The following is a 27,041-nucleotide window of genomic DNA, read 5'->3' as shown; positions in this document are numbered from 1 at the left end:
GTGATTAAGTAGTTTAACACCTGTCTCCCGTCACGTCAGCGCAGGAAGAAAAATAAAGCAGGTGTCGAAGGGGCCTCCTGAAGCAAGAGAAAACAGCGCCTGCCTCGGAGAAATGACAAATCACAGCTGGCGGATCAATCTGAGTGCAGGCAGCCCTTCCCCAAGCCCACCTCAGCGGCGGGAACCAGAGACCCCCAGGAGGCTGGCACCTCCCCTGGTGGCTCCTTCAGAGCCACTTCTCAGCTAGGGAGGAACAAGTCTGTCCAGACCCTGAAAACAGGGCAGGAGGGAGCGAGGGGAGCCGAGGAACATCTTGGCCTAGAACTCTGGACGGGATGAGGTGAGAAGGCACCAGCTAACCTTCTCCTGACCTCCCTTCCAGCCAGTCAGAGCTGAGTCTGTGCTATGTGGAGGGATTCAAAGGCAACGAAAATGCATTTGGAGAGCTGTGGGGTCAAGACAGGGAAACGCACAAAGCTCTCTAGGATTAGCTTCAGGGCTCCACCCTTACTCCCTCCAACCTCCACCTTCCCCTGGCCATATCTACAGGTGTGCAGATACCTGCTCTGATGGCTCAAATGTCCCTTGTAACTCCTCCGTGCCAGCCTCACTCTCTTTGCCCCCGTCAGCAGCCTCAATGGAAGCTGAGTCATTCCTATCCCATAGTTTACTGTATTTGACTCCGAATCACCAGAAATAAATTCACGGAGCTCAAGAAACCCTAAGATGGTTCTTCTCCAACTTCACCACCAAAGTCCTAACAGCAGAGTGGAAAGAATGTGGATAGGAAAGTGAGGGGGAATTCACAAGTGGAGAGGTAAGCCCCCAAGTCAAACATTTCACAAGTCTCCTGTTTTACCTTGAAAGTGGACTTGAATTTTGCACACCCAAAATGCAGAATATACTAAATGATACTCGTGTTCTAGCACACCACTACACCTCCCTGGGGGTTGGGCTCAAGCCTTAGGCTCAGGCTGTGAGCTCCTTGCGAGGGGAGCTAGACCAGCCTCCAGCACTTGGGGGCGGGATGGGCCACGCCCCTAAAAGCCCACATTATTCTCACCTGCTTGCTGGGACGGTCACACGTTTGTTTTCTGCTCTCTAGCTTCCTGTTCGCCTTCAAGGTTCCCTTGAAGCTTTCCCCACCAAGACCAGGATGGAAAAGGAACTCCAAGCAATAAGAGAAACCTTGCAGCATGTTCAAAACATTAAATTTTAAACATGTTTAAGAGTGTGATCTAAACATTAAATAACATAAAATGTTTAAGAACATCAAAGTCCTCAGCTGAACTTCTTACTAGCAATTCCCACTTTGTAAGCCTCCCTATTAACACCTGTCACACTAAATAGGAATGGAAAAGGAGTCACAGCAGTTAGAGGCCAGGGTCAAGGAGTTCCAACTGTGAGTTTTAATCAAAGTGTTTTACTAGCCAGATTTTCCTCCTTTCCCCTACTTCCTTTTGGGCTGGGAGCTCTGCTTCTGTATTCAGTGTTTGGGCCTCTCTGTACACAACAATCCGTTTGGAGCCATCTTAGTCTCGAAGAAAACTTGTCAAACGCTATACAGCAAATTTTATGCCAATGACAAGTCCACACAAAGAGATTTCCAGCTGCTTCGGCTATTGGCCCGCTTTTAAAAATCATCCATACAGCCAAGATCTCCACAAGATATAAACTATCTCTCGGCACTTCTTGCCACACGATGTGACTCTGGAGACCCGGCCGGGGATGGAAGCGAACAGTCCCCACCATCCAACTCTTCTCACAGATCCCAGATGCCCACTTGCCAAGGGTGCCCCCTCCGGGTGTGGCTCTCTGCCTGTGACACCGCCCAGGCTCGGTGCTACCCACAATGCCAGTGAAGGGCCCAGCCCAGGTACCTCACTGCTCTCGGAAGCAAGCACAAAGTTCTTGACGCGGCGCCCTCGGGCCTGCGGCTGCTCCCTGTAGAGTAAGGATCAGACTGACGAAGATAAAGTTTCCCCGGGCCCAAGTTCCAAACTCGGCTGTTTTGTTTCTGTTAAAATGCAATTGTTTTTCTCTGGAGTGTGCGGTGACTGCTCGGCGTCAGGAAGATGTATGAAAACCTCCACTTCAATTCAGCATCCCTTTTCTCCCAGACAAACACGGTCGGATTTTAATAAATCAAAGAGCCACACTGTTTAATAAAAATTTATTGACTTACAAGTGATTATTTATCAAAAGACCATTAATAGCAGGTGCTGAAATGATGTGTTACTGGGTGGTGCTGGGGAGACTAATAGGAAATCAATGCAGCTGGCCGGCCAGAATGCATATGAGAAGCCCACCCCCCCATCGGCTAGCGCAATTTCACCGGCAAAATACACCAGACGCTACCCCTGGTGCAATGAAAAGTTCCCCCTTTTTATTTATCGTTTACAAATGAAATGATCAATACTTTTAATCTAGAGCAAAATTTATTAACTTTCCCATCGGAGAGAGACATATTGACTGGAGGGAGAGGGGGTGTTAGTGCAGTGGAAGATGGATGGCTGGATGGTCGTCTCTTAGCCTGTCCAAGAGCCAGTGTGCACGCAGCTGCCCTTCCAGCCCACAGGTCCCAGGCCACATGGGGCAAATGCGACTGGAGAAATCGAGTCTGGCCACCGAAGAGGCACGGCGGGCAGGCGTGACCTGTGACACAGTGGACTCGCTCACATGTCACAGATGTGGGAAGCACCTGTCCCACAGACCACTGAGTTTCTGTAGTCAGTTTCGGGGAGGAACAGCAGGGTCTGCAGACCCAGAACACTTCTGCAGCACAGCAGGGTGAGATGCTGCTGTGAAGGGCTGGCACAGGATGCTGCCCGAGGACCGGTCACTGGGCTGGGCTGGGCTGGGCATTCAGGGCTCTGTGGAGCGCTCCCTGCTGCCTCACAGCCAGCCTTTTTTAATCTCTGAAGCGCTGCAATAGCGAGGGGTGGGGAGCTGACACAGTGAAGAACCAAGTTCTGAAAAGTTCGTTCTATCGTCCACGAGGTTGCCATCCCAAACCGCCCCATCGAGCTGAGCTTGCTGATCTCCGGCGTGGCTGGCAGCCTTCTGAGCTTCCTCTGACAGGGGAATTTTACTTGCCTGTTTTGAAAACTCCTTCTCTAACTAGCCGGGCGAGGGGGCGGAGGGATCTCATATTTGAGTGAAAACAGCTGATCTCCACATTCAAACCTGCCCGGCCTCACTTCACCCGGACACCAGGGCCCCTCTGATGGAGTCAAGTTTCACCAGCCCTGATGTTCTGGAGAAATCAAGTGGATACAAACGGACATATTTCTGAATTAGATGGCTTTAGAACTTAGAGCTAAAGTTTGAGCCATGGGTTTAAAACTTACAGACACTTGAGGTGGGAAGAGCTTTGGAGGCCATCTAGCCCAAGCCCTTAATTGTGGATCAGGAACGCAAGAAAAAGAGAACGGCAAATGAGTAGCAGGTTAGGAAGTGGGATTAGAAGCTGGCCCGTGCTCCCCACTAATTGATGCCGTTAGTTTTATGCCAGGGTCATCCTCATTGTTGCTAGGATCCTGAGGGCAAGAGTATTCTGGACTTGACATTGCCTTACATGTTCTTCCTAGGTGGTGTGAGGTTTTACAACTCAAGACCCGGCCAGCCATCCCAGATGGAACTCCTTCCTGACTTATGGATAATGTGGGGCCTGCGGGTCCCCAGTGAAAGAGGATGGTGTAGCCTGAGGACTCTCCATGCTTGTGACAAGCACTAAAGTTTTAGAGAGTGCTTTTTTTGAGGTGTAATGCACATCTCTGCTCCTAGTAAAACAGTAGAATAATCCTAGCTTAGTTTCTGCTAGTATTTCTTTTACACAGCAGTGACTCTAACCCCAGCTTTTGTAACACTCTGCCGTGCCATCAGCAAGATAGGCCTGTTTTCGTAGTTTCTTGTTTTCTCTCATTGTTTTCAGCACACCGATGAAAACCATGATGTAAATGTACTGAACAGCAGACAGCTTTTAAAAAAATAACTTTTAAAAAGGGAACTTGATCTTCAAGACCAATTTTAAAGATCATCCCAGACGGTTGTTAAACACTAAACACTATAAATATTGCCTCCTCTAAAGGCTGAAAACCACTGTTTACTCTTGGTAAAACAGTTCATAAGAGGCTGTTCCCTACAGTCAAAACAGTGTTTTTATTTGAGAGAAAAATAATCTTTCACTGGCTAGCGAGGTGAAAGGTAAGAGGAAAGGGGAGGCTAGGAAGGGAGATAAAGGAACAGGAAGTAGGTAGGGCAAGAGTCAGACTAAGGGCAGAAAAGACAAAGTGCTATCACGTCAGTGGCTCAGGAGCAGGGCTGCCCTTCCACATCATCCCGTCACAGGCCAGAGGGTGGCCTCGGAGAGGCACTGCTTACCACAGCTGGTGCAAATCCTGAAAGGTGTCATGACCATGCTGGGGGGGGGGGAAGGGGAGGGAGTGGGGATGGATGGATGGATGGATGGATGGATGGATGGGTGAATGCTGGGGATGAGGCAACTCTCTCTCTCTCGTTAGGTATGTGAAATTGGTAGACCCTAGAAGCCAGAACTGGTGAGGGTTGCTAGGCTTCAGACCTGCCCTCACAGTGACCGTGGGTGGATGCAGGGACCGCACGAGGCCTGCAGCTCTCCTCTGGCTGTGTGGGAGCCCACACCCAGCCAGAACCCACCTGGCCCCCTCACTAACCCTTCCAGAGCCTCCGTTCCTTCCTTGCCCCCATAGGTCCTTGTTGCTTTCCACCGTCCTTCCATCCAGACTGCCTGCCTCGTCTGCTTTGTCCCCAACCCCAACAAACAGTGCCTCTTCATACGCCTCTAATCCCACTGCACCTATCCACGCAGAAATCCACAGCTCATCTGTGCTGGAAATTCCAAGTTAACCAGACAGATATGCAAACATCCAACAGGAGCAGTAGCTCCTTCTGAATAATACTATTCCTCAGTCCAGAAGTCAGGTGGATTCCCTACAGTCTTGGGGTTATGGTCAAGTCAGAGACCTGTAACTGCTGTTAAGAGACATGTTACTTAGGGCTGCAGCCAGGGGAGACAGAGGGAAGGGAAAAACCCCTCGGATCATTGACCATCAGAGACAATTTTATTGACTCACAGAAACAAACCCAAAGCCCTCTGCAGCAGCTCTGAGCTCAGACCTTGTCCTGCCACGTTTCATGGACCTACACTTGTAACACTGAGCAACTTGTCCTTCAAAGTAGCACTTCAATCCCCACAACAACCCTGTGAGGTAGGTATCACCACCCTTCCCCTCCTGAGCCAGGTTACAGATGGGGAAACCGAGGCACGAGTTAACAGAGAGCAAGTCACATGGGAGTTTAGGGTTAGCACTGGAGCTGGAACACAAAATGACTCTTGGTTCCCACCACACGCTAGTCACCGATCACCTTGCTTCTCACCGTCCCCTCTGGTGACTGCCCGTGGCAGCAGCACAGGAATGAAACCTCGCTTTGCTGAGAGCCCCTGCAGACAACAGTTTTCTTTCCATCCAGTCTGCAGACCTCCGGGGCAGGGGGTGATGTTCAGGCCAAAGCAGGCCGCACCGCCTCGGCGCTGTCTCCTTGCGCACGGGTGGACCCCTTCCCCAGCAGAGCCCCTGGCACGTGGCACCCGCAACAAACCAAACACAGGCCCACGGCCGATTCTTCCCGACCACTCAGTCCCACATGTGTGCAGGTGGAGAGGGGACTTTAATGGCATTCCCCCAATGGACTCATTGTAAAGAAGACAAGAAGGGTGTCCCATCCCGGGCAGCGGCCCCCAGCGGCGTCCGCTTCCGATGGCAAGCCCAGGGGTCCCCGGGGCGGTCCTGAAGAAGCTGGAGTCCTAGGCTCCAGGGCGGCCTGAGGAGCCCTGCAGGTGGCAAGGACACAGCAGTGGGGGTGGCAGGGGGCGGTGGCAGCTCCAGCTGGCTCGCGGGTCAGGCCCGCGAGTGGTGGCTCCAGCCAGCGCGAGGCGCGGGCTCAGGACCGGCTCCTGTCCTCATGGTTCCCAACGATCATCTTGCTGTATAGCTTCTGCTGCTCCTCTTTGAACGTGTCCTTCACCTTCTCCCTCTTCAGACCACCATCCCTGATGGGAGAAAGGCTGGTGTAAGAGCAAAGAAGGCCTCCAGCCCACCCAGTCACAGCCAACAGCAACACGCTGCTCCAAACCCAAGAAGAACCTGTCAGAAACAAAAGTACACCGTGGCTCTCTCCCTCCCGAGGTGCCGTCAGTAGTGAGGCTGCACGCCCCAACTCCACCGTTTCTATTATAGCTCTCACTCTTGCCCTGGGGTCAGAACTCCCCATTCATGTTCAAGGCACTTTGTAATCACTTCAACCTACCAAGGAGTTTACAATTCTTTCTACCAATTTGCCCTCACCTTACAAAAGATACAGGAGGTATTCTGGGATCATGGAATGTGAGCCAAGCTTTAAGAAACACTGAGACTATAATGAATCCGCACATATGATCTGTGGGATAAAATCTGTAAATTCAGACCCAGGGATTCTGCAAATTCATGCCAACAACAAACAAGGGGAGCTGCCACTCCTGACTTCTTCTGTGCGTGAGGGACAGTGCTGCAAAGGAAACCAAGTCACTCTCAGGGTCCTGGGCTGACAACCCTGGCACCGCCCCCCAATATCTCCCAATCAATTCCCCATACTTGGATTTGCTTCTTCAAAGTCCCACTCCCATTCGTCACCCCAACTGCTCGCCTACACCCTAGAATGAGCATCTCTCACCTTCAACAACTAATGGAAGCCCAAGTCCACCTTCAGGCTTTCCACTACAGCTTTTTTCCCCCTTTGAGTTATGGAGGTGGCCATGGCAGAGAAAGTCTGGACGGACCTTATGCTGATGCCCGTACCACCTGCTGCCCCTTTACAAGCCATGGCAAAGGTAGTCACGCTGGTCATTCTTAGGCCTCGCGGACAGGGCATGCGGGCAGTGGCAAACACTCCAGCTCCAGCAGCCTGTCAGACCGGAGTTCAAAGTCTGGCTCCACTGCTTGCTCTGTGACTGTGAAAACGGTTACCTGACCTCTCTTGAGTGCGGGTGTCCTGTTTGTAAGATGGGAGTAACAATGCTCATACTGCAGGCACCTGCTGTGAGGACGGAGTGAGCTCGGCACCTAGAGCAGCCTCAGCACAGCGTCTGGCTGATGAGGAGTGTTCGATAAGGGAAGCAATTTTTAAAAGGCCATACCTGAGAGCCATGCCATCACCTAAGAATCCACATGTCAGTATCAAATTTGAATTTCTACATTCTTTCCCCGTAATGCCCACTTTAGTCAAATGCCCTATAGAACTCACCCTTGTGCTTAAAACAAAGGGTCCTAGGGCATGGAATGATTTCCCTGAACCAGCATTCCTCCCGATCACAGTCCTGTAATTTGGAGGCTAACTATTGCATATTCTGGCGTAAGGGTCCACAACTATGGCCCGTGGGCCGAATGCAGCCTGGTAACTGTCCTGATAAAGTCTTACTGGAACACAGGCATGCTCCTTTGTTCACACAGTCTCTGGTTGCCGCCACACTACGATGGCACACTTAAGCTGTTACAACGGAGACCACATGATCCACAAAGTAAAGAATTTACTGACTCTACAGAGAAAGTTTGCCAACTGCTGCTCTAATAGGTAACAAGCCAAATACAATAAAGGAAACTTCTGTCTTTCCAAGGATAGTCCAGTTTTGCCAAATGTACAAGATCAGAGAGCCCAGTGCTTCTATGAAGTTTCCAGACCAGCATCAGGCCAGCCCTTCTGAAGGACCAGGACTGCCTGGTGCTCTGGTAGACTAACACAAACCCAGAAGGTACACAGAATCAACTGCTTCAGTCTAGTCATGCTGGGCTCTGTGTTCCCCAAAGTTAGGGCGGCATGGACTACTTCTGAGTTGACACCAGGAGAAAGGAGTCAAACTGTTCACTCTCCAAGGCTGACAAGCTGAATTCTCTACAACAGGGAGAAGGCGGATTCTTTGTAAATGGAGTCAGCAATTCAGCTTCTGCTTCAGAAATTCCCATCCTGCTACACTCAGCTGATAAAACCCGGCTCTGACTCACCAAAGCAGGTCCACGAGCCCTCCCTGCCTGGCAATGGCCGATTTCACCCTATTTGCAAACTGGACGGCATCTTCATCAGTCTGTGAGAAAGAATAAATGAGACCACTCAACACAGGCTGATGTCACACAGATAGAAGTGAAGACTTCTGCATGGTGTGGGGACCCACCTCTCTGGTCATGGGAGGCAGGTACCAAACACTGCAGACAATGGCCCAGCTGGTCATCATTCTCAGCAGGTACGTTACCATCCCATATTTGCTGCTGTTCCAGAAGGCATCACCAAACTGAGGGTCATACTGAAAAAGAGTGGAAAATTGGATGGTAAGAAGTCAGTAGTTCAAACGAGGTGGGTTGTCAACAGCAACTTTTGTGAATACATCACCTGGGGCAGTATCAGTACCAGAAAGCCATACTCAGACCCCTCCATGAACACTTCTGAAATGATTCTACACCTGGGCACTATGACCTTTAGCAACACGAACCCCCCGATTGACTCAGATTTTGCTGTGGATCATTAGGGAGGACTCTCTGAACCGCCTTCCCCCAACAAACGTCCTCCTTCTCTTTGATCCATTTCAGGTTTTACTCATTCATGGGTGTATGTAGTTATTAACATGTTTAAGCAGATCCAAAACCAGAGAAGAGGATTAGACACTCCCATATCTCCACTCCCCAGATTCAACCATTACCGACATCCCACCATCCTTGCCCCCGTCATCCTTGCCCCCACCATCCCGCACCCGCTCACAAACCCTATCTCCAACAATGGTGTCCTTCACTCCTCAATGCTTCTACATGTGCCTCACTCAAACAGAGACACCTTCTCACATCACTGCCAAGTTTTTAAGATCATTTCTGGTGCTCCGGACCAAGGAGAAGACAATTACAAAGCTTACGCTATGCTTCTGTAATTATACCTCTAACAAAGCTAATGATCTGTTTAAGCGGGAGGCTCTGCTCTGATCACATTGCCAGCATTCTAGAGGGAACAGGGGTGCGACAGCTCACGAGGCCACCACATGCGTGCTGCCCTCCCTGCCAAGCGGCAGGCTCAACAGAGACTTTCTTTTGCCAATGACTCTAGTGGAGGCTAAGGCTGTACTCCAGTGGTATCTTGTGGGAAAAGTGGCTGACACCGTGACCCGCAGTCTCACCAACAGAAGAAGAATTTAAGCAGCAGGTAAGCAGGGTTGGGAGAGCTGTGCAAGCTATCAAAGCAGCAGCAAAAGGAACACAGTCTTTGAAGACAATGACCGAACCGACTGTCCTGCAACTGCCAGCACGTGTCTGAAGGGCTCTCACAGACATGACACCAGACTGTAATTATAGCGCAAAGACGGGGACCAGAATGGGGAAAATTAGAAAGAGGCAGAATCTCAAGAGTTCTCCCACAGGACCTAGCTGCCACTGTGTCAGAAATGCCCTTTCTCTGCAGAAGCTCGAGAAGGAACACCAGCAGGGACGCTGTGGAGACTAAGGCACTTGACAGGCTGGGGCAGGATTTGGACTACACAATCTTTTCTAAGGCTCTCCAAGCCACTTTATGATTCTCAGAACAGAAATTGGATAATTATGCCTAGTTGTGGACTGACTACAGGAAGGAAGACATTTAGATTAAATTACAGACTCAACTAAGAAATTCAAATTTATAGAAAGCTTTGTGAGTTTATATTATAATAGCAAAGGGAAATAAAGAAGAAGAACGAGTTTTAAATAGAAGCTAATGTTTAAAAACTGCACAGAGAAACGAAAACTGTTCAAGCATAATTTTTTCCTCCATTTGAAACTGGCATCCCTTTGTATGGCCATCCCTGATCTATTACTTATGGCTTGCAATTTATAAACAGAAAGAGTTACAAACCCCTGTTAGAATCTCTCTGCAGCACTATCACCAACAGCCAAATTAAGGAAAGAGCCCAAATGTCCTTCGACAGATAAATGGATGAAGAAGATGTGGTGTATACATATAATGGGGTACTCCTCGCAATCAAAAAGAATGAAATCTTGCTAACCTGCAACATTGTGGATGGAATTAGAGGGTATTATTCTAAGCAAAATAAGTCAGAGAAAAGACAAATAGCATATGGTTTCATTCATATTTGGAATTTAAGAAACACACCAGATGAACACAGGGAAGGGAAGGAAAAATAAGATAAAAACAGAGAGGGGGGAAAAATAAGAGACTCTTAAATACAGAGAACAAACTGAGGGTTGCTGGTGGGGTGGTGGTGGGGGATGGGCTAAAGAGCTGATGGGCATTAAGGAGGGCGCTTGTTGGGATGAGCACTGGGTGTTACATGGAAGTGATGAGTCACTGGGTTCTACTCCTGAAACCAATACCACACTGTATATTAACTAACTTGAATATAAATAAGTTTTTAAAAAAAGAAAAAAAGAGAAGCTAATGTTTATGTTTTGAAGAAAGTGGTGTTACATTTTATAAGCACTATATGGATAAAATAGTTGATGTTATGTGTGCCAGCACTTTGTTTAGAGTTGATTTTCTGTTCCATGCTGGGCAGACACTGTTGAGAGAAAAACAAAGCAAAAACTCAAAATAGTAATAAATTTCTCAAAGTCAAATAATGGTTTAATTTTGGTGCAAATGTAGTAAGAGCCTTGAAATTGCTAAGATTGTCCAAATTTGATTACCAATGAAGGCTTTATAACAACTAGCAAAGTTGTAGAGCAAAAGGTTTTTTTTTTCTGTTTTTTGTTTTCTTTGAGAGAAGAAGAAAGCTGGAGTTGGAGAGGGGCAGAGGAAGAGAGACTCTTAAACAGGCTCTACACTCAGTGGGGAGCCCAACACGGGGGATCCATCCCACAAACCTGAGTTCATGACCTAAGCCAAAATCAAGTCGGATGCTCAAAGGACTCAGGCACCCCAAGCAGAAGTTCTTAATCATAAGTGTTTGTTAATAAATTTGGGGAGGGAATGAAATTATATGTAAAATTTACATGCCTTTTGGGGCACCTGAGTGGCCCAGTCGGTTAAGTGTCCGACTTCAGCTTGGGTCATGATCTTGCAGTTCGTGGGTTCGAGCCCTACACTGGGCTCGCTGCTGTCTGCACAGAGCCCGCTTTGGATCCTCTGTCCCCCTCTCTCTGCCCCTGCCCCATTTGTGCTCTCTCAAAAAATAAACATTAAAAAAAAATTTTTTTTTTAAATTTACATGCCTTTTTCTTTGGAGAAGAGCCATAACTGCCCCAAGGGTCCAGGTACCCAAACTTGTTAAGAACCACTGCTCCACAGCAGGGTTCCCAAACCAGCGCATCAGCAGCACCCAGAATGGGTTAGAAATGCAAGTTCAGAAACACCCAGCAATCTGCATTTTCCCAGTCCTCCCAGGTGATGTTGACGCAGCTGTAAAGAACCGATGTTCCGGAGTGAGCAGGGACAGTGAGGAAGGGCCTCCTCTAGGAACTTGTTTCTTACGAGCATGTACAGAGCAGCCCAGGATCCCTAGTACATTCAAATGCAGGACGGCATGCACATGACACAAACACCGCTCGCCAGGTTCTTCCCCATAGCAGACACAGTTAATGGACTGTTTTCTTTCTTGAGTTCCCAGAGACAGCACCCTCAACAGGTGGCTTACGCAGCCCTGACCCATGGATCAGTTAGTTAGTTACCCTACAGCCACTGTTCATGTGCCATTCCTGCACTGGAGCTCTGCCTCCCTAGTTAAGGGGAGGGCTGGTGAGTGTTTGCTTACCCAGGAGAAACCCCTCTTCCTCAACTGCGCGAGCTGTGCTGGCAAAGTGACAGTGATTCTTTCAAAATAATGCTCTGCAAACAGCAAGCAGACCCTTGCAAAAGTATAGAGACTAAATTCTAAGTATAACTGACACAGATTTACTCATTGTTTCACCCTGATCTGAGATTTCAACGTCAATACTTTAAACATACTGACAACAGCCTGTGGTGTTTAGAAATCATAGTATTCTTTTAGAAATAGTACAATGTAAGTATTTATAAAATCAGATGGACGTGATGGGGGGCAGGAAGGAGAAAAAAGAGAAACTGACTGAATTCTATACTCCCAGGTAAGTCTGAGCAGTTAGAGGTACAAGCACCCGAAAAGTGGGGGAGCAGCCTAGACGAGCTCTTTGGGTGCATTTCATTTTCATAAGCTGTTCCTGGTACAGAAAATGACATCACAGCCCAAGCTGTGGAGCTGTCTCTTCCTTCAGTGTTAAGAACACATCTGTAGCCATCCGTGCTGGCCTCTCCACCAACTGTACAAATCCAGCCGGCCACACCCTCAACTCCCTGCGGCAAGCCTCCTCTTCGAGTGGAGTACCTTGCATTCTGGGTAGGTTTAGGAAGAAAGAGGTGATAAGGGGGGGGGAGGGTGGCGACAAGCAAAGCTTGTGAAGGGTCCCCCACCTCCTGAATCTGGTGGTGGCAGTGAGGTGTGGGCTCCAATTGGCTGTTCCTCATTCAGCCCCTCCCCTGCCCCTTCTAATGGGCTGGAGACTGTGAACAATTCCACGGTCTCCTCCTCCAGCACACTCTACCCACACTAGCCAAGCCCAAGCTGCTCCACTCGAGGATCAACCCACGAACCAGTGACACCAGCTTCTTCCTCCCCTTTCTCTTGCTGTGTCCCATTCATGGCATCTGCGGTAACAACCACATGTCCCCTCAGAGGTCTTGCTTGTACCTTGATAGCAACAGGGTAAACTGTGGCTCCAATCTCAAAACTTCCTTTTTTGAACATCATCACTGATGTATTATTGATGCAGGTTCCTAAAATGCAGAAGAGAGTAAAATGCTATTTCTTTTGGTTCTTTACCTCAGAGACTAGGAGTTTAAGGACTAAATACAATAATAAAACCTCTTTTAATGGCTTTTCAAACAGGATAAATCTGTCATCTCCATAGCTTATGGATGAATACCTAAAAGGGATAAGCAAGACACTGTACTGTTTCTTACTCTAGTACAAGATCATTTCCCCAATTAACACACCCAGATTAGATAAAAGGCCAGAGCCACTCAGTGGACTTGGGAGGTCTCAGTAAGAATCTACATGAAGCTGAGATCCCACTGACAATACTATAGAGGGGACTCCTGCATTGGGAAAGGTCACACTATGGCCTTCAGTCCAAATTCTGAACTTTCCTGAGTGTTCAGTCCCACAACAAATTTTGAGGGGGACCGAACATTATTCAGTGAAAACAGAGAACCCCTGCAAGGGTTGGGGGACTTGGTCTGAGGTGGCAGCAGAGTCATCATCCTGCATGGCTTTCCCACCCTCCCCACCCAGAAACTCTTTGCAGTGATCGACCCCTTCTTACCCTCTGGGAAGATGAGGATGGGTAGCTTGCTTTTATCCTGCACATGCTCAGTCAGTCTTTAGAAGAGACAAATAGAACAAAGGTTCAGACAGCCTTATGTCCATCATCACCAAATGCACTTATAAAACAACCTATGCAGATGTCACAGGAGATGTCGTATATGAGTTAACAAATAACGACTATCTTTTACAAACCCACAGTCTAAATTGTATAAAGACAAAGCTTATGAAGACACAGAAAATCAGATGACTACTATTTAACTCCTACAACTATCGAATGCAGTCTTAACATCTATGTAGAGGACACTGCTCAAACTTGGGGCTACTAAAAGAATGTGCCTGCCACAGGGCCTTGAGGACAGCACCCTCAATAAACACCTGTTACTGGACTTCTGGACTTCCTAACAGCCATGCTGGGTTGGACCTACAGTCCACCTGGCTTTACACCATCCCTGAGAGATGAGGTAAAGGGAGTCCAATGGCAGGTCCATTTGCCCTGTGGAATACCGCCTCACCTGAGTCTTGCTGCTCTCCATTCCCTGCAAAGCTCTCACCATTGCTTACACCACATCTACCTTTCTTTCAAACTTGAAAACAGAGAAGCACTTGGTTCCATTGCCTTAAGTTGGTTTTTATTTGTGATAATGAATTCACCTTGAGATTTCAGATAGCGTTAAAAGTTCATATGTTTAGGGGCACCTGGGTGGCTCAATCGGTTAAGTGTCTGACTTCCGCTCAGGTCATGATCTTATAGTTGGTGGGTTGGAACCCCGCATTGGGCTCTGAGCTGTCAGCACAGAGCCTGCTTTGGATTCTGTGTTTCCCTCTTTCTCTGCCCTTCCCTTTCTCATGCTCTGTCTCTGTCTCTTAAAAAATGAATAAACATTAAAAAAAAATTTTTTTAAAGTTCATACGTTTATCACAAGGAATAAAAAAGGTTAATTAATAGACGTTACTAACTTGACAAATGATACTAGGCTTTCTATACTTTTTATATTCCGTATTTTAGGGAAAAAAATGTTTTACTATGAAAGCAGTCTAGGCTCAGTGTAGAAGACACTATAATTCCACTGTGGAGGGATAACTACCCCTAAAATGCATACATTCTAACTGGTCTCACGGAGCAATGGCATTTCATTGATTTACCTTTTAGCCACCAGGTGGCGATCTTTCACTTCAGAACGCTCGAACCAGACGTGTGGGCAGGCCTTCACCATGGCTCTCTGAATCACACCCATGAGTCCCCCGTGCACTTGACCCACCTAACCTCACACAAAGGAATAACTGGGAGTGAAACCATCCTCACACAAATCCCCCACTCTGTGGAGAAAGCCCCAGATCCCAAAAGGAAAGTACCGCAACCTCTCACCCTCTAACATTTTATTGATCAACACGTTTCTCACTATAAAGACACCATTGTTAGACTCCCTGAATCTTACATTCGCCTTTTAATCAGCCAAAGCAAAAATATGTAATTGAAAACACAGCTGAAAGCCCTAAAAAGAACTAAACTGAAAGCCCTAAAAAGAACTAATGGAGCTGAGCAATACCTTGTGTAAAAATGCTTTCCCTGGGCAGATTGTCCAATGCCCTTGAACCCAGTCCTTTCAAATCCTTCCCTGTCCTTCACCCCTTTCCGTGGTCTACCTAAACATCCAAAGTCTAATCTCCAACCGCACTCAGTTACTCTGATCAGAATACTTCCTATCAAAGTACCGAGGAGTTCTCAAAGCAATAGAAACAAAGGCTACAATCTATGTTGGGGCCCACATGTAAAAACATGGCTCCATGTTTACACCCTTAGGTAAGAGATCTATGAAGGGACCAGAAGCGTCCTAGCCTTGAGCATTCTAAAGTTCTTACTTGCCCAAGAAAGCAACAGAAGAAGGTCTTACCATGGCATAGTAGCCATCACTGGCCAAAATGATGACATCAATGGGAGAGGTGTGATTGGCCACACAGATGCCACCGTTTCGAGGCCTGTTTTCCCTGTGTTTAAAACATATGCAAAGCAACAAAAATCCATGGGAAACCATTCATGTGGAGCCTGCTGCCCCCCTCCTCACCAGATCCAGCAGCTCTGAGAGCTCAGAAGAGCCCCCGTGGGCTGGCTGCAGGTAGGTTGTGTTTTGCCAGTGCCATTTCCCTCCACATCATACCAAGTGACCTCACCTGTCATGGTAGGTAATGATGGCTGTCAGGGCTCGCACGCAGATCCGGTAACACATTAAGTGAACATGTTTACTCAGGAACTCCTTAAACCTGATACAACAGGACAAAGATTTTTGTTTTTATTTTACGCAGGGGAAGGCAGGAAAGTTACTGACTCTAACAATGTAATTATCATGCCTACAGTCCTTTATGACTGCTAAGTATTTTTATAAATATTGGTGGATATGATAAAACTACAATGTAATAGTGTCTTTATGACTGCATATGAGGACACAAAGAAATGAGGAGAATTGCTTAAATTCACCTAAGTTAATGGGTTTAGAATTTATAGCTCTCAAATGTCCACCACAGGTGAGTCTCCTCAATTCTCTTCCTTCCCAGCCAACACCTAGAGGCAGGGCAAAGGACAGAGGGTCTGACCTCACCAGCCCAGGGAAGAAGAGAGCCAGCTCTCGAACTTTCAGATGAAACAAATTTCTCTTCAAAAAAAAAAAAAAAAAAAAACAACACGAAAAAGCCCTACCTATATTTCTTATCCTCTTACCAATTTATCAACACAGCAGAATGCTCAAAAGTAAACAATGTGCTGTAAAATCTGCTGGCACTGAACTCCACGGCTGTGAGGTTCCTCCCTTCAACACTCTTCCCAGAGTGTCAGAGGGCAAAAGAACACAGTCACAGATCAAGACTGATGAAAAAAAACAACAAAAAACCCACAACCTTCATGCTGATGCCACTGTTATCACTGGCTTATCTTATCTATCGAACATGCTGTGGATGTGGCTGTCCCCAAAGGAGTGGCCTGGCTGGAGCCACCATTTGTGGACATGGACTCACCTCCCGTTTGGCAGGTATCCCACCACGGTTGTGCCTACCACCAGAAGGCTAATCCCAGTGAAAGCAAGAGCTATCCTGTAAAGAAGAAGACCCATGAGAACACAGCACACAAATCCTTGCACTAAGGACAGAATCAAGAATGTGAAAATGAAAGTGGGCATCACAAAACCACCCCCAAGACCTGATCACCCAGGACCCATCTAGATAAGAGCTCCATCTAGAAAAGTGAGCAGGCCTATCATCACCAGAGAGCATCTGAATTCCAAGCTGCCAGTGAACTGTGGATTTGGCTCTCAGCTGACACGACCTCCTCAGGCATCAGGCTGCCAGAATGACGATGGAAAAGCCTACTGTTGGCTGCTGTGCCCTCAGGCACCTGCTGTCCTGCTGTCTTACCCTTCCCTTTGGCTCTGCACCCTGGCAGAAGCACAACTTCTCTGTAGAGCAATAGGAAGTAGAGCCCGAAGGTACCAGGAGCCAGCAAGGCGTACTCAGAATAGTACATGCTACAGAAAAACGGAGAGATCAATGTTGCCTCTGTATTAGAGAGGCACACTTATAGGAAAGAATTAGCCGCGCCCAGGGAGCAGTAATCAGAGTACACCACGTTCCCTGGTCCTGTGTTTAGTCCACGTAGGCGAGCAGTTTGATTTTAAGAAACCCAACTATTTCTGTCTGATATGCAGAGAATCCAAGGGCCTCTAAAGGATAATCACCAGTGTACCCTTCCAAGGGTCGGACGGACTGGCCAGTGACACAATCATACCATGATCCTTTCTAAAACGGGAAAGCAAAGCAGGGCGACCCAGGTAGGTCAGTCACGCCTCGGGCTTAGAGGCAGAGGCTCAGGCCTTTTGTCCCCATAGGCCTGCCCTCACCTGAGTGGCAGAAGGAAGCAATATCGAATCAGCACTCCTAATCCCCATAAGACCGTGAGCCGAAGGCTGATGTACTGGAAGTTATAGTTGGTTCTGCTCAGCAGGTTCCAGGACTCCAATTCCTCTGCTGAGAATCTCTTTGTCACCTCATCATCCATAATGGTCTCCATTCCTTTCCGGCAAAAGTAGAAGATGTCAGAGAGCTCAAACTCTGGAGTATTATCCAGAGCCTTACTACTACCACTTCGACGGATTTCTTTGATCTCTTCTTCCAGCGAAGTGGGATCTTTTGCAATGATTCCTGCAAAAGAGAACACCCCTGTCAAGCAGCATGTTGGGAGGGTGCACGTTAAAAACATTCAGAGTCCACATCCTCCCTCTGATACAGTGAAGAGTATGTGTGGAATTACAAGCACTCAGGAACATAGACGGTTTGGGATAAGGAGTGAGAGCCAGGCTTACCATTCGTATAGGGCTTGTAAAGTTGGTGGTTCTTCTCCTTGGCGCCTCTCTCCATTCTCAAGGTGGCCCACTGTGGGGGGAAATGGCAACACAAGGAATGAGACCCTTCTTCACACAGTGAATGCCGCCATTTCCATCCCGGAAAGTCCCCATCCTGGTCACCTGAGATGGGACTGTGGCTGAGAAAGCACCCGCTCTACAAGGAAAGTCAAAGCCTTCTCCTTCTAGAGCAGGCCCCTCCTTGACAACAAGGAGACAAAAGTTATCTATAGCAAAGGCCTGAGGACACCTGGGTCTGTTTCTCAGGCCTAGGTTCTCTCTGAATCTTTGTCTCCAGGATACTGAAAGAATTCACCAACTGCTGATACACAGACCTCTTGCATTTCCTCGTCACTGCCAAACAGCAGCTATTCACAAACAGCAAAATCAAGCATCCTTTAAGCGACTGCCTACCACCTGATGCTACGTACCTCCCAAATTATTCCAAAAGCCACAGTTTTAGTTTTTGAATATTAAAAAAATCTGTATGTCTAGACTGTCCATCCACCTCTAAGTAGCCTTTTAATAGAAGGACCCCAAGACCTGACATAGAAGGGCCTGAGAGTGGTTTAGTATTAAACAAAATCACACAAAAACACTATTTGGAGGGGCGCTTGGGTGGCTCAGTCAGTTAAGTGACCGACTCTTGATTTCGGCTCGAGTCATGATGTGAGTTCGAGCCCCACGTCGGGCCCCCTGCTAACAGTGTGGAGCCTGCTTGGGATTCTCTCTCTCTCCTCTCTCTCTGCTCCTCCCTCTCTCTCTCAAAATAAATAAATATACATTAAAAACAACAACAAAAACAACACTGCTTGGAGGTTTAAAGAAAATCTAGTTTGACACCTCTGCTAAGTCCTTTAATCACCTCACTCCAACACTCTTTTCCATCTACAAAATAAGACTGATAGGATGTCAACCTCCTGCTTCATGGGGTCACTGGGATCAGATGAGATCATGTATATGACAGAGGTTGGGAAACTGCAGACCACCCTAACTGTCCTCATTGCTACTGAAATAATAGCGGATTCCAGAAACGATCTAGAAAAGAAGCCTCTTCCTAGAGCCTCTCTTCTTTAACATCCATCTAGCCAAAGTCAGCGAGCCAGGGTCTCTCCTGCCACCCTCATAACGAGAAGTGGCAACAAGCTCACTCTCCCTGCCTGGAATGTTAGTGCTACACAGAAAGCTATGCCCATGACCAAAGAAATAGAACAGATATTTTAAAAGGTGTCTTTTCAAACTTCAGTTTCCTCAGTTACGCAAGCTATCATTCTGTGACACAGCAAAACCCACACGGCCTACAGCGCCTGGTGCGGACTCTGCTGGCAGAGCCACGCATAGTAGGAAGGCTATGCCGCGTGGTCTAGCAGAGCCAAAGGCAGGACACGAGTTTCTTCGGTGATCTGACCTCATGTGGAAACTTCTTAAACAGACAGCTTAGAGTCACCCACTCAAAGAGGGGTCTAAGGCAAGAAAACCCACATCACCCATTTTCTATACATCAGGTATTTAATTAGCACTGATGTTTTCTGGCTCTACGCACGGATGATCTTTTCTAGAAGAAAATGTAAATGAAGCTCCTAAAATGGAGGAAGGTGGATTCCACCTGTGAAGTCCATCTAGGGAGAAGATGAATAGGGGCAAGAGAGCTTAGAACAAGCCTGACATATACAGACACAGGTTGCTCAACCAGAATTTAGGCTTTTCCATTTTGGTCAAGACTGCATGAGTACAGCAAACATAGAATCAGAAAAACTTGGTTCTATAGGACAACTTTGGTATTTAGACAAGGTTGCAACAGGCAGGTAATATACGATATCAAGCCTCTTGAGCACTAGAATTGAAGTCTGTGAGGACTGCTTCACTATGCAAAATTCAAGATTGCTGTGGTGTTTTAATGGGAATGGTACAGGTCAAATGAGACTCTATGTCTCCCAGCTCTATCACAGAGCTGTCCTAAATATCGCCTTGCCCTCCTGCTTTGTACCTGTAGCTTTGCTTTGTCACACTTCAGGTCCATTACAAAATGCTTCTGGGTTTAGAAGGGAACTGTGCAGTCACAAGAGTAGGAGGAAGGAGGGCAGGGCTAGAGGAACCTCGTTGTTGGCAGCGAAAAGCCTGTCACGGAGTGGGCCAATCCGTGAACTGGACTGCGTCAGCCTGGTGCAGAAGACTGAATGTAAGGGGTGACGCACAGGAGCAATGTCTGACAACCACACATCTGGCTTCTATGAGCTGTCACCTTATTAAAGAAGTATAGTGTTCAGAGACCCAGAATAAAACAGAGAATCCTAGGTTCAGAGTTCATTCCTATGAACCTCCTCTCCTTCCCCTGATGTGAGATGCCATCTACCACGCTACTCAGTATCAGATTACCAAATCATTCCCTTCTCAGCTTCTCCCAGAGAAGAGACCATGTGAGGGCATTAACAATGCCACACGCTCAGGTAACATTAAACCCAAGGCAGACCTTGGCAGGTGAGGTGCAGGCCCAGTCCCTAAAAAGGCAGACGGTTCACTGGTGCATTTTTGCTAGTTGCTCCTTCTACCGAATGCTACAATTTAGGAATTAATCACAAGTAACGTCTAATAGTCTTAGCAACACTAATCTCAGCAGTCAGCCCCCACTGCATTTTTCCACATATATATCCAAAGAATGAGGCCCTTAGAAAAACCAGGCTCCCATCATCCAGCACCTTTATTCTCCTGCAAACACCACCTCTTTTAATGTCTCTTTTCTTTCCCTGCTTCAGCTGTAACCTCCAAGTAGCTACTAGCAAATCTGCAAATCTTTACTTCACAGAAGTGCCAACCTCTATTCCTAATCGTCTGCTGGTCATCTCCATGTTCAAGTCCAGCTGGCTCTTAACAGCATGTTGCGAACTCAAAACAGCATACCTCCTCCCAACCCCAAAAGTGCTCCCCTCCCTGTGGCCCCAGGATCACTATCTCTCTGGTCATGCAAGCTTTCAAGCTTCCCATCTGTCACCAAGTCCTAGCAATCCTCCCCTGAAATGGCACCCTTCCACAGCTGCCTCTTGTGTGATGTCATCACCTTTGTCCCTAGCCTATTCTCTTGCCTGTATTAATGTAAAGGCGATTCAATTGCTCTTTCCTCCCTTCATGCCACTCAAACACATGCTGCCAGTCTGATCATGTCACTTCCTTGCTCAAAAACCTTCAATCGTTCTCCAATAGATAAAGAAACACTTAGTTTTGGGGTGCCTGGCTGGCTCAGTCGGTTAAGCATCCGACTTTGGCTCAGATCATGATGTCACAGTTCGTGGGCTTGAGCCCTGCATCGGGCTCTGTGCTGACAGCTCAGAGCCTGGAGCCTACTTCCAATTCTGGGTTTCCCTCTCTGCCCTTCCCTGCTCATGCTCTCTCTCTCTCTCTAATAAACACTGAAAAAAAAAAAAAAAAAAAAAAGAAAGAAACACTTGGTTTTATAATCCACCTCACTCCCTCTGTGCATCCAATGTTTTTACTCCACTAAACTATGTACTGTCTGCACTTCTAGAATGCTTTTGCCTTTTTAAGATCCAGTTCAAATGCCAACCCTTATACAAAATATTAGTTAATTCCTGTGGAGTTCATCTCTGCCTGTGTATTTTAATTGGCATCTAATTGTAAATTGGTTCTGTATGCATATACTTGTCTTTCGTAGACTATGAACACCTTGAGGGGCGGGAGCCAGAACCTACCCATGTTCTCACTCCATCAGAGTCTGACAGAGGAGAGGGCCCCACACGTAGTAGGCAGTCAATAAGGGCTGTATTTAATTAATCAACTCCCAGGATTTCTCTTCATCCAGGTCTCCGCATGAAAAGATGAGGGATAAAACCTAAAACTACTTTCCATCATCTTCCCCACCACAGTCACCTTCTCACCTCGTTCAGCTCATCCTTTCAGCCACTCAGGGTTATGTTACAATCACCCTTCTCACTGGGGTTGGGAGGGCAGACCTGACTGACACGACCTCGTTCACTATAGGCACATAAGGACCTGTTACTACTTCTGCTCTGTAGATGAGGAAGCACGTGGGAAAGCCTGATGACTGAAGTCAAGTTGCAGAGCTCGTGAGAAGAGCGCTGAATTTCAAGCTAAGGGGCACTGGATTGGAAAGCTCATGCCCATCCCACTACAATCCCACTGTACAGCCTCTTGGGTTTCCTCACAACCACCACTTGCTTTCTAGCATTCTCTGTCAGCCACTTCGGCTTTGTACTTCAATGTTAGATTACAACAGTCTCTGACCTGACCTGATAAATCTCTAGCCTATGAGGGAAAATAACTCCAGTCATTTCTTTCCATCTATTTCTATACTTTCTACTTTCTCCTTTCCCAAATCATCTTCAACTCAGTGGGAAGTCCACTCCCAGGACTTCTACCCCAAATCATCACTGTGTTTAGGGTATATGTGAAGCACCAACATTAAAACAAAACCACTTTTAAAGAATACTGCTGCCCAGCCAAAGCATAAGAGACTGTTAAAAACTGAGAACAAACTAAGGGTTGATGGGGGGGGGGGGGGGGGGGGGGGGGGGGGGGGAGGGATGGGGGGGGGGCCCCTTTTGGGAAGGGCACTGGGGGTTGTATGGAAACCAATTTGACAATAAATTTCATATATTGGAAAAAAAAAAAAAAGAACACTACTGCCCTCTGCGCACGAAGACCTTCTGCAACTCAGCACTGACAAGACCTACACTGAGTTAAGTCTTCCAGGACAGGGAACAGAGAAGTCACTGACCCACCCATATTCTCCCCTTGGCAGGTATACCAACATTCTTTTACAGACAAGGATGTACTAATTGTGGGAAACTAGCTGTTAAGCCAGGGCTTACTTCATTCTGCCAAAAGCACAGGTATCGCTACAGTATGGACCATGAGATACGCAGTTTTAATAATCCTTATGAAGATTACCCAGTAAAAGTGGCTGACAAAATCCCAAAACATGGATACAAAGTTATATACATATATATATAAATATGTATTATATGTATAACATATGTAATATACAATATATATTACACATATTATACATATATTACGTATATTATACATATAATATATATATATATACTATTAACCACAACATATGAATGCAGTTGCCAAAGACTAAATAACACACGTACAAAACGTTAAAGGTACTATAAGCTGGGTAAACATCAACGAATGCTTAAAATTCTTTAATATTATATTATTTGTCCGGTTATCTACTGCTACATAACAAACCACCCCACAACTCAGAGGCTTAAAACACCACCACCAATTATTTTGCTCATGAATCTGCAAATTGTACCAGGTTTGACATCGGCTGGGTGGCTCAAAGGCTGAGGGCTGGGATCCTCTGCTGACTTGCTCACTCCTGTGTGTGGTAGTTGATGATGGTTGTCAGGGCCTCCTTGGGACTGAGAGCTGGAATACCTAATACACGGCCTAGCCTGGGCTTCCTCACAACATGGCAGCTAACTTCCAGGGGCAAACATCCCAAGAGTCAGACAGAAGGTATATTGCCATTTTTAACCTAATCTCACATGTTACAAAGTAGAATTAACATCCACTACCTTCTATTTGTTAGAAACGAGTCATAAAGCATGCCCCTATTCATAAGGAAGTCAATCAGAATTCTACCTTTTGATGGCAGACATCAGAATCACTCGGGGAGTTTAAAAATACCCATCCAGACCAACTGAATCAGAATCTCTGGGAAGATTCTAGTACTCCCAAATAAGTAGTACTTTTAAAATGCTTCCCTAGGTAACTCAAATGTATAGTTGGGAGACTGAACCACAGAATTAAGATGATCTCTGAGCTTCCTTCCAGTTCCAAAATTCTAGATTATCAGCCCAATGTAAGAAAGGATGAAGGAGCTAAAAAAGGTAAAATAAAAAGTCTATTAAAAAAAAAAAAAAAAAACAGGGGCGCCTGGGTGGCTCAGTCGGTTAAGAGTCTGACTTCGGCTTGGGTCATGATCTCGTGGTCCGTGAGTTCAAGCCCTGTGTCGGGCTCTGCGCTGACAGCTCAGAGCCTGTTTCAGATTCTGTGTCTCCCTCTTTCTCTCTCCTCCCCCACTCATGCTCTGTCTCTCTCTTCTCAAAAATAAATAAACGTTAAAAAAAAAATTAAAAAAAAAAAAAACCACAAGCACAGATGTATTTTTAGATGTATACATGGATACACACATGTATACTTTCCAAGATCTATGACCAGTTTGGCCAAATCCAACTTGTGTCTAATACTAATGCTGATAAATACAGCATTCAGTTCTTACTGTCCATTAAGGTCAACTCCGAACAGTAATAGTGAGACAAGACCAGATAGTCTTGCAGAGCCACCTATAACCTTGCTGGAATTTAGCAGGCCTTTCTAGCCCACCTGACTCTAGCTCACAGCCAATTTGTAATTACCCACATAGCTCCACAGGACAGTGCCAAGAGCACCCAGAGCCCTCTCAGCCCCTGATACTACTGCTAGGAAATAAGAAGTGCAAATCTAGTTCCTGAAATCTTCAATCTTGAGGTCAAAACTGGATATACCTAAATATACACACATTATTTCCAGAAGCACTTCTAAATCACTGTGCCTCGAACTAGTGATTTTCAAGATGTGGTCAGCAAAGAAAGTTTCTGATGGCCAAGATTATCTATCCCATGGATTGGCCCAACAATGTATATCTAATGAATTTTCCACTGTGTAATTATTATCTACATTAAAGTCACAAAAGCATACATTTAAAAATATAGTCACAATTAGAATGATTTTAATTGGCTATGAACTTTTAATATATTAATTTTGGGGGACATATTCAAATGGAAAAGGGACTATGTACAGATCCTAGGTCAGTTTAAAGTGGTTAATTTTATGTCAATCTCACCTCAAAATTTTTTAGTGTAAAATCGTAATTCTTACAGGAATATTAAATACTAAATCCCAATATTCAATAATATACATAAAAATATTTCCCACTATAAAGTAACATTTCATACAGCTTGCTTAATCTTTCAGAGTCTCCATTTTCCACTGATAAAATGTAGATGTCCTGTCCACTGAAGAATAAATAACCAAAGGAAAATGACTGAATTTTTTATGAACCGTAAGATACCAGATGAACAAATAATTTCTCAAATTTTGCATTTCTCAAATTATATATGGTCTCAGCTATGAAAAAGAATACCTGAAGATTTGGTGACGACTGAAAACAGATATTGCTAACAAGTTATCAACTCTTTGGATAGATATTAAAAGTCCTGTGGCACAGATCAACTTTAGGAAATACTACTTCTCACCCATTTCCTTTACATTGTGGCCACTTTTGTTCAGGGTATAATTGGTTAGGTTCTGACATATGTTAAGAAATTTATTGTCCTTCTCTTCTACCTTTAGGAAAATAAACCAATTCATCAAATGACCTGCCATGTTAATTCTTTCTGTCCGAAACGCAAGAACCTACGGAAGATAAATGTTAAATGTTTGAACTAGAGAAAGGTCTCTCCCACACGTATCAGTGAGGAAATACGTTAACAGGAGCTCTGTGTTTCAATATCTGTTACATAAGAAGAGGCAGAGTCTGGCAGTGATTTTTAATCCTAAGCTCCTCTTTTTTAAATAAATAGGCAAGGTGTGGAGATACGGGAGGTTCCTTTGCTCAGATGAATCAAACATTCAAGTACTTTAGCTGGAAAAGAAAGTTTGCTGAAGGCTTTCACAAATACACATTTTTTTTTTAAACTCAAAATGCCACTTCCCAGTCTCTCAACTTTCTCTGTATGCAACAGAGATAATAATCTGCCAGACAAGAACAACTCTTTGCTAACAGCATTTCTTCCCTCCTCTGTGAAGCAACTATTTGTAAACAGCACAACTTACCGCAAAGATTTTTAACAAGGTTTTCATGTAGAGCTTTCGGATACCAAAGGAGACTCCAAAAATGGCAGGGACTATGATGAAAACGAGGAGGAGGGTGAAGAGGACGGTCAGGGAGATGCCCAGAAGGTTGACAATCAGGCTGTCAAAGGGGAGCAACAGGAACATGGTGGAGGATCCAGGCAGGGCCAGTGCCCTCCTCCCCAAGAACAAAGCACTGTCTTCGGATGGTCCTATCAGACAGCACCAGCCTGGGAGAGAAAGCGAGTCCCCATAGGATAGCAAACCCTGTTCCAAGTTCACATCATTCGACTGCCTGGGGGCAGGAGGACCGTAAAAAAAGGCCGTAGGGGACAGCCCAAAAATGCCAGCTCCCCCAGAACAGATGGACTCTAGAGGTGAATGAGGCAGGAGTGATCTTCAGCACAAGCATCTGAGTCCGGGAGCAGTTTCTGTGAAAGTGAGTAGCATGGGAGGGATCTCTGCTCTGCTCCCCTTATGCTCCTTTCCTTCTAGAAGTTTTACTTTTTCTTTCCTGCTCAAGAGCATTTAGCAGATAAATCTGTCCCGAAGATCTGTCATTGCCAGAAGTACCAAGAAGAGTTCAACTTGGTGCCAGAATAATCCTGATAACTTCTGTGGAGGGGGGTGACTGCTGGCACCTCACACAGAAGGCTATTGAACTTGAATATGTGGAAATTAAATAATTGTTTTACTTAAAACTCCTTCATAAGCTGAAAATTGTGTTCATTGTAGAAAGTTCATATCTGGCCCCATTCTTCCTCTGGAGAGACTCCTGGTGCGTGCTGCGTCCAGGACCCTCCAACCTGGAGAGCTACAGTCTTGGCCAGCAGGACACAGATGCTGGCACAGAATGTCTCATGCTGCTTGTGCGGAGTGCAACTCCAGATGCGTCTGGCATTGGTTTCTTCTGGATATTCTTCTCCCTGAGGCCCCCTTCTCAGCGGTGACCTGGGTTCTTGGCAAGAAGTTGCTTACATGCTGCCAAAGCTGGGGGTGGAAACAGAAACACCATCAGTCACACAAATCAAGAGGAGAAACATTGATATGCTTTGGCGGGGAGGGGAGCTGTTTTAGAGTAAGCCTAGATTCAGTGCCAGCTTCTCAAGTCATCAAGGGCAAAGGGAGCGGGCAGAACAACAGGTAGCAGACACACGTGGAATGAAAGCACAGAGATGTTCCATATAAGCTTTCGATTTCAATAGTATCTGTGGCTAACTTTCTGAATAGAAAGTATATGGATATATGACACATTCTCAAAGAGGGGATACTGTGAAAAGTGTATTTCCCTCCTACTTGTCCCCCAGCTACCCAGAGTTCTTATCTGCAGAGGCAACCATGTTATCGGCCTCATATTCTTCCCAAGGAATTCTACGCTTATACAAGGAAAT

General features: G+C 46.2%; 1 protein-coding gene across 1 annotated transcript; it reads right to left on the bottom strand.

Annotated features, from left to right (window-relative positions):
• Positions 1-5,083: 5,083 nt before the first annotated feature.
• Positions 5,084-26,048, bottom strand: GPAT4 (glycerol-3-phosphate acyltransferase 4). Its single transcript, XM_049631486.1, has 12 exons — positions 25,633-26,048; positions 17,725-17,794; positions 17,263-17,563; positions 16,385-16,459; positions 15,548-15,637; positions 15,271-15,364; positions 14,522-14,637; positions 13,377-13,432; positions 12,743-12,828; positions 8,243-8,371; positions 8,076-8,155; positions 5,084-6,091 (listed from the first exon to the last, which is right to left on the bottom strand). The coding sequence occupies exons 1-12, from the start codon at positions 25,795-25,797 to the stop codon at positions 5,983-5,985; spliced, it is 1,371 nt and encodes a 456-aa protein (XP_049487443.1). The 5' UTR covers positions 25,798-26,048; the 3' UTR covers positions 5,084-5,982.
• Between the last annotated feature and the right edge of the window lie 993 nt (positions 26,049-27,041).

This window comes from Panthera uncia, chromosome B1 (assembly GCF_023721935.1).
Source record: "Panthera uncia isolate 11264 chromosome B1, Puncia_PCG_1.0, whole genome shotgun sequence".
In the NCBI taxonomy this organism is placed as follows: domain Eukaryota; kingdom Metazoa; phylum Chordata; class Mammalia; order Carnivora; family Felidae; genus Panthera; species Panthera uncia.
The sequence above is the reverse complement of the archived record's forward strand: the minus strand, read 5'-3'. Positions and strand labels throughout refer to the sequence as shown.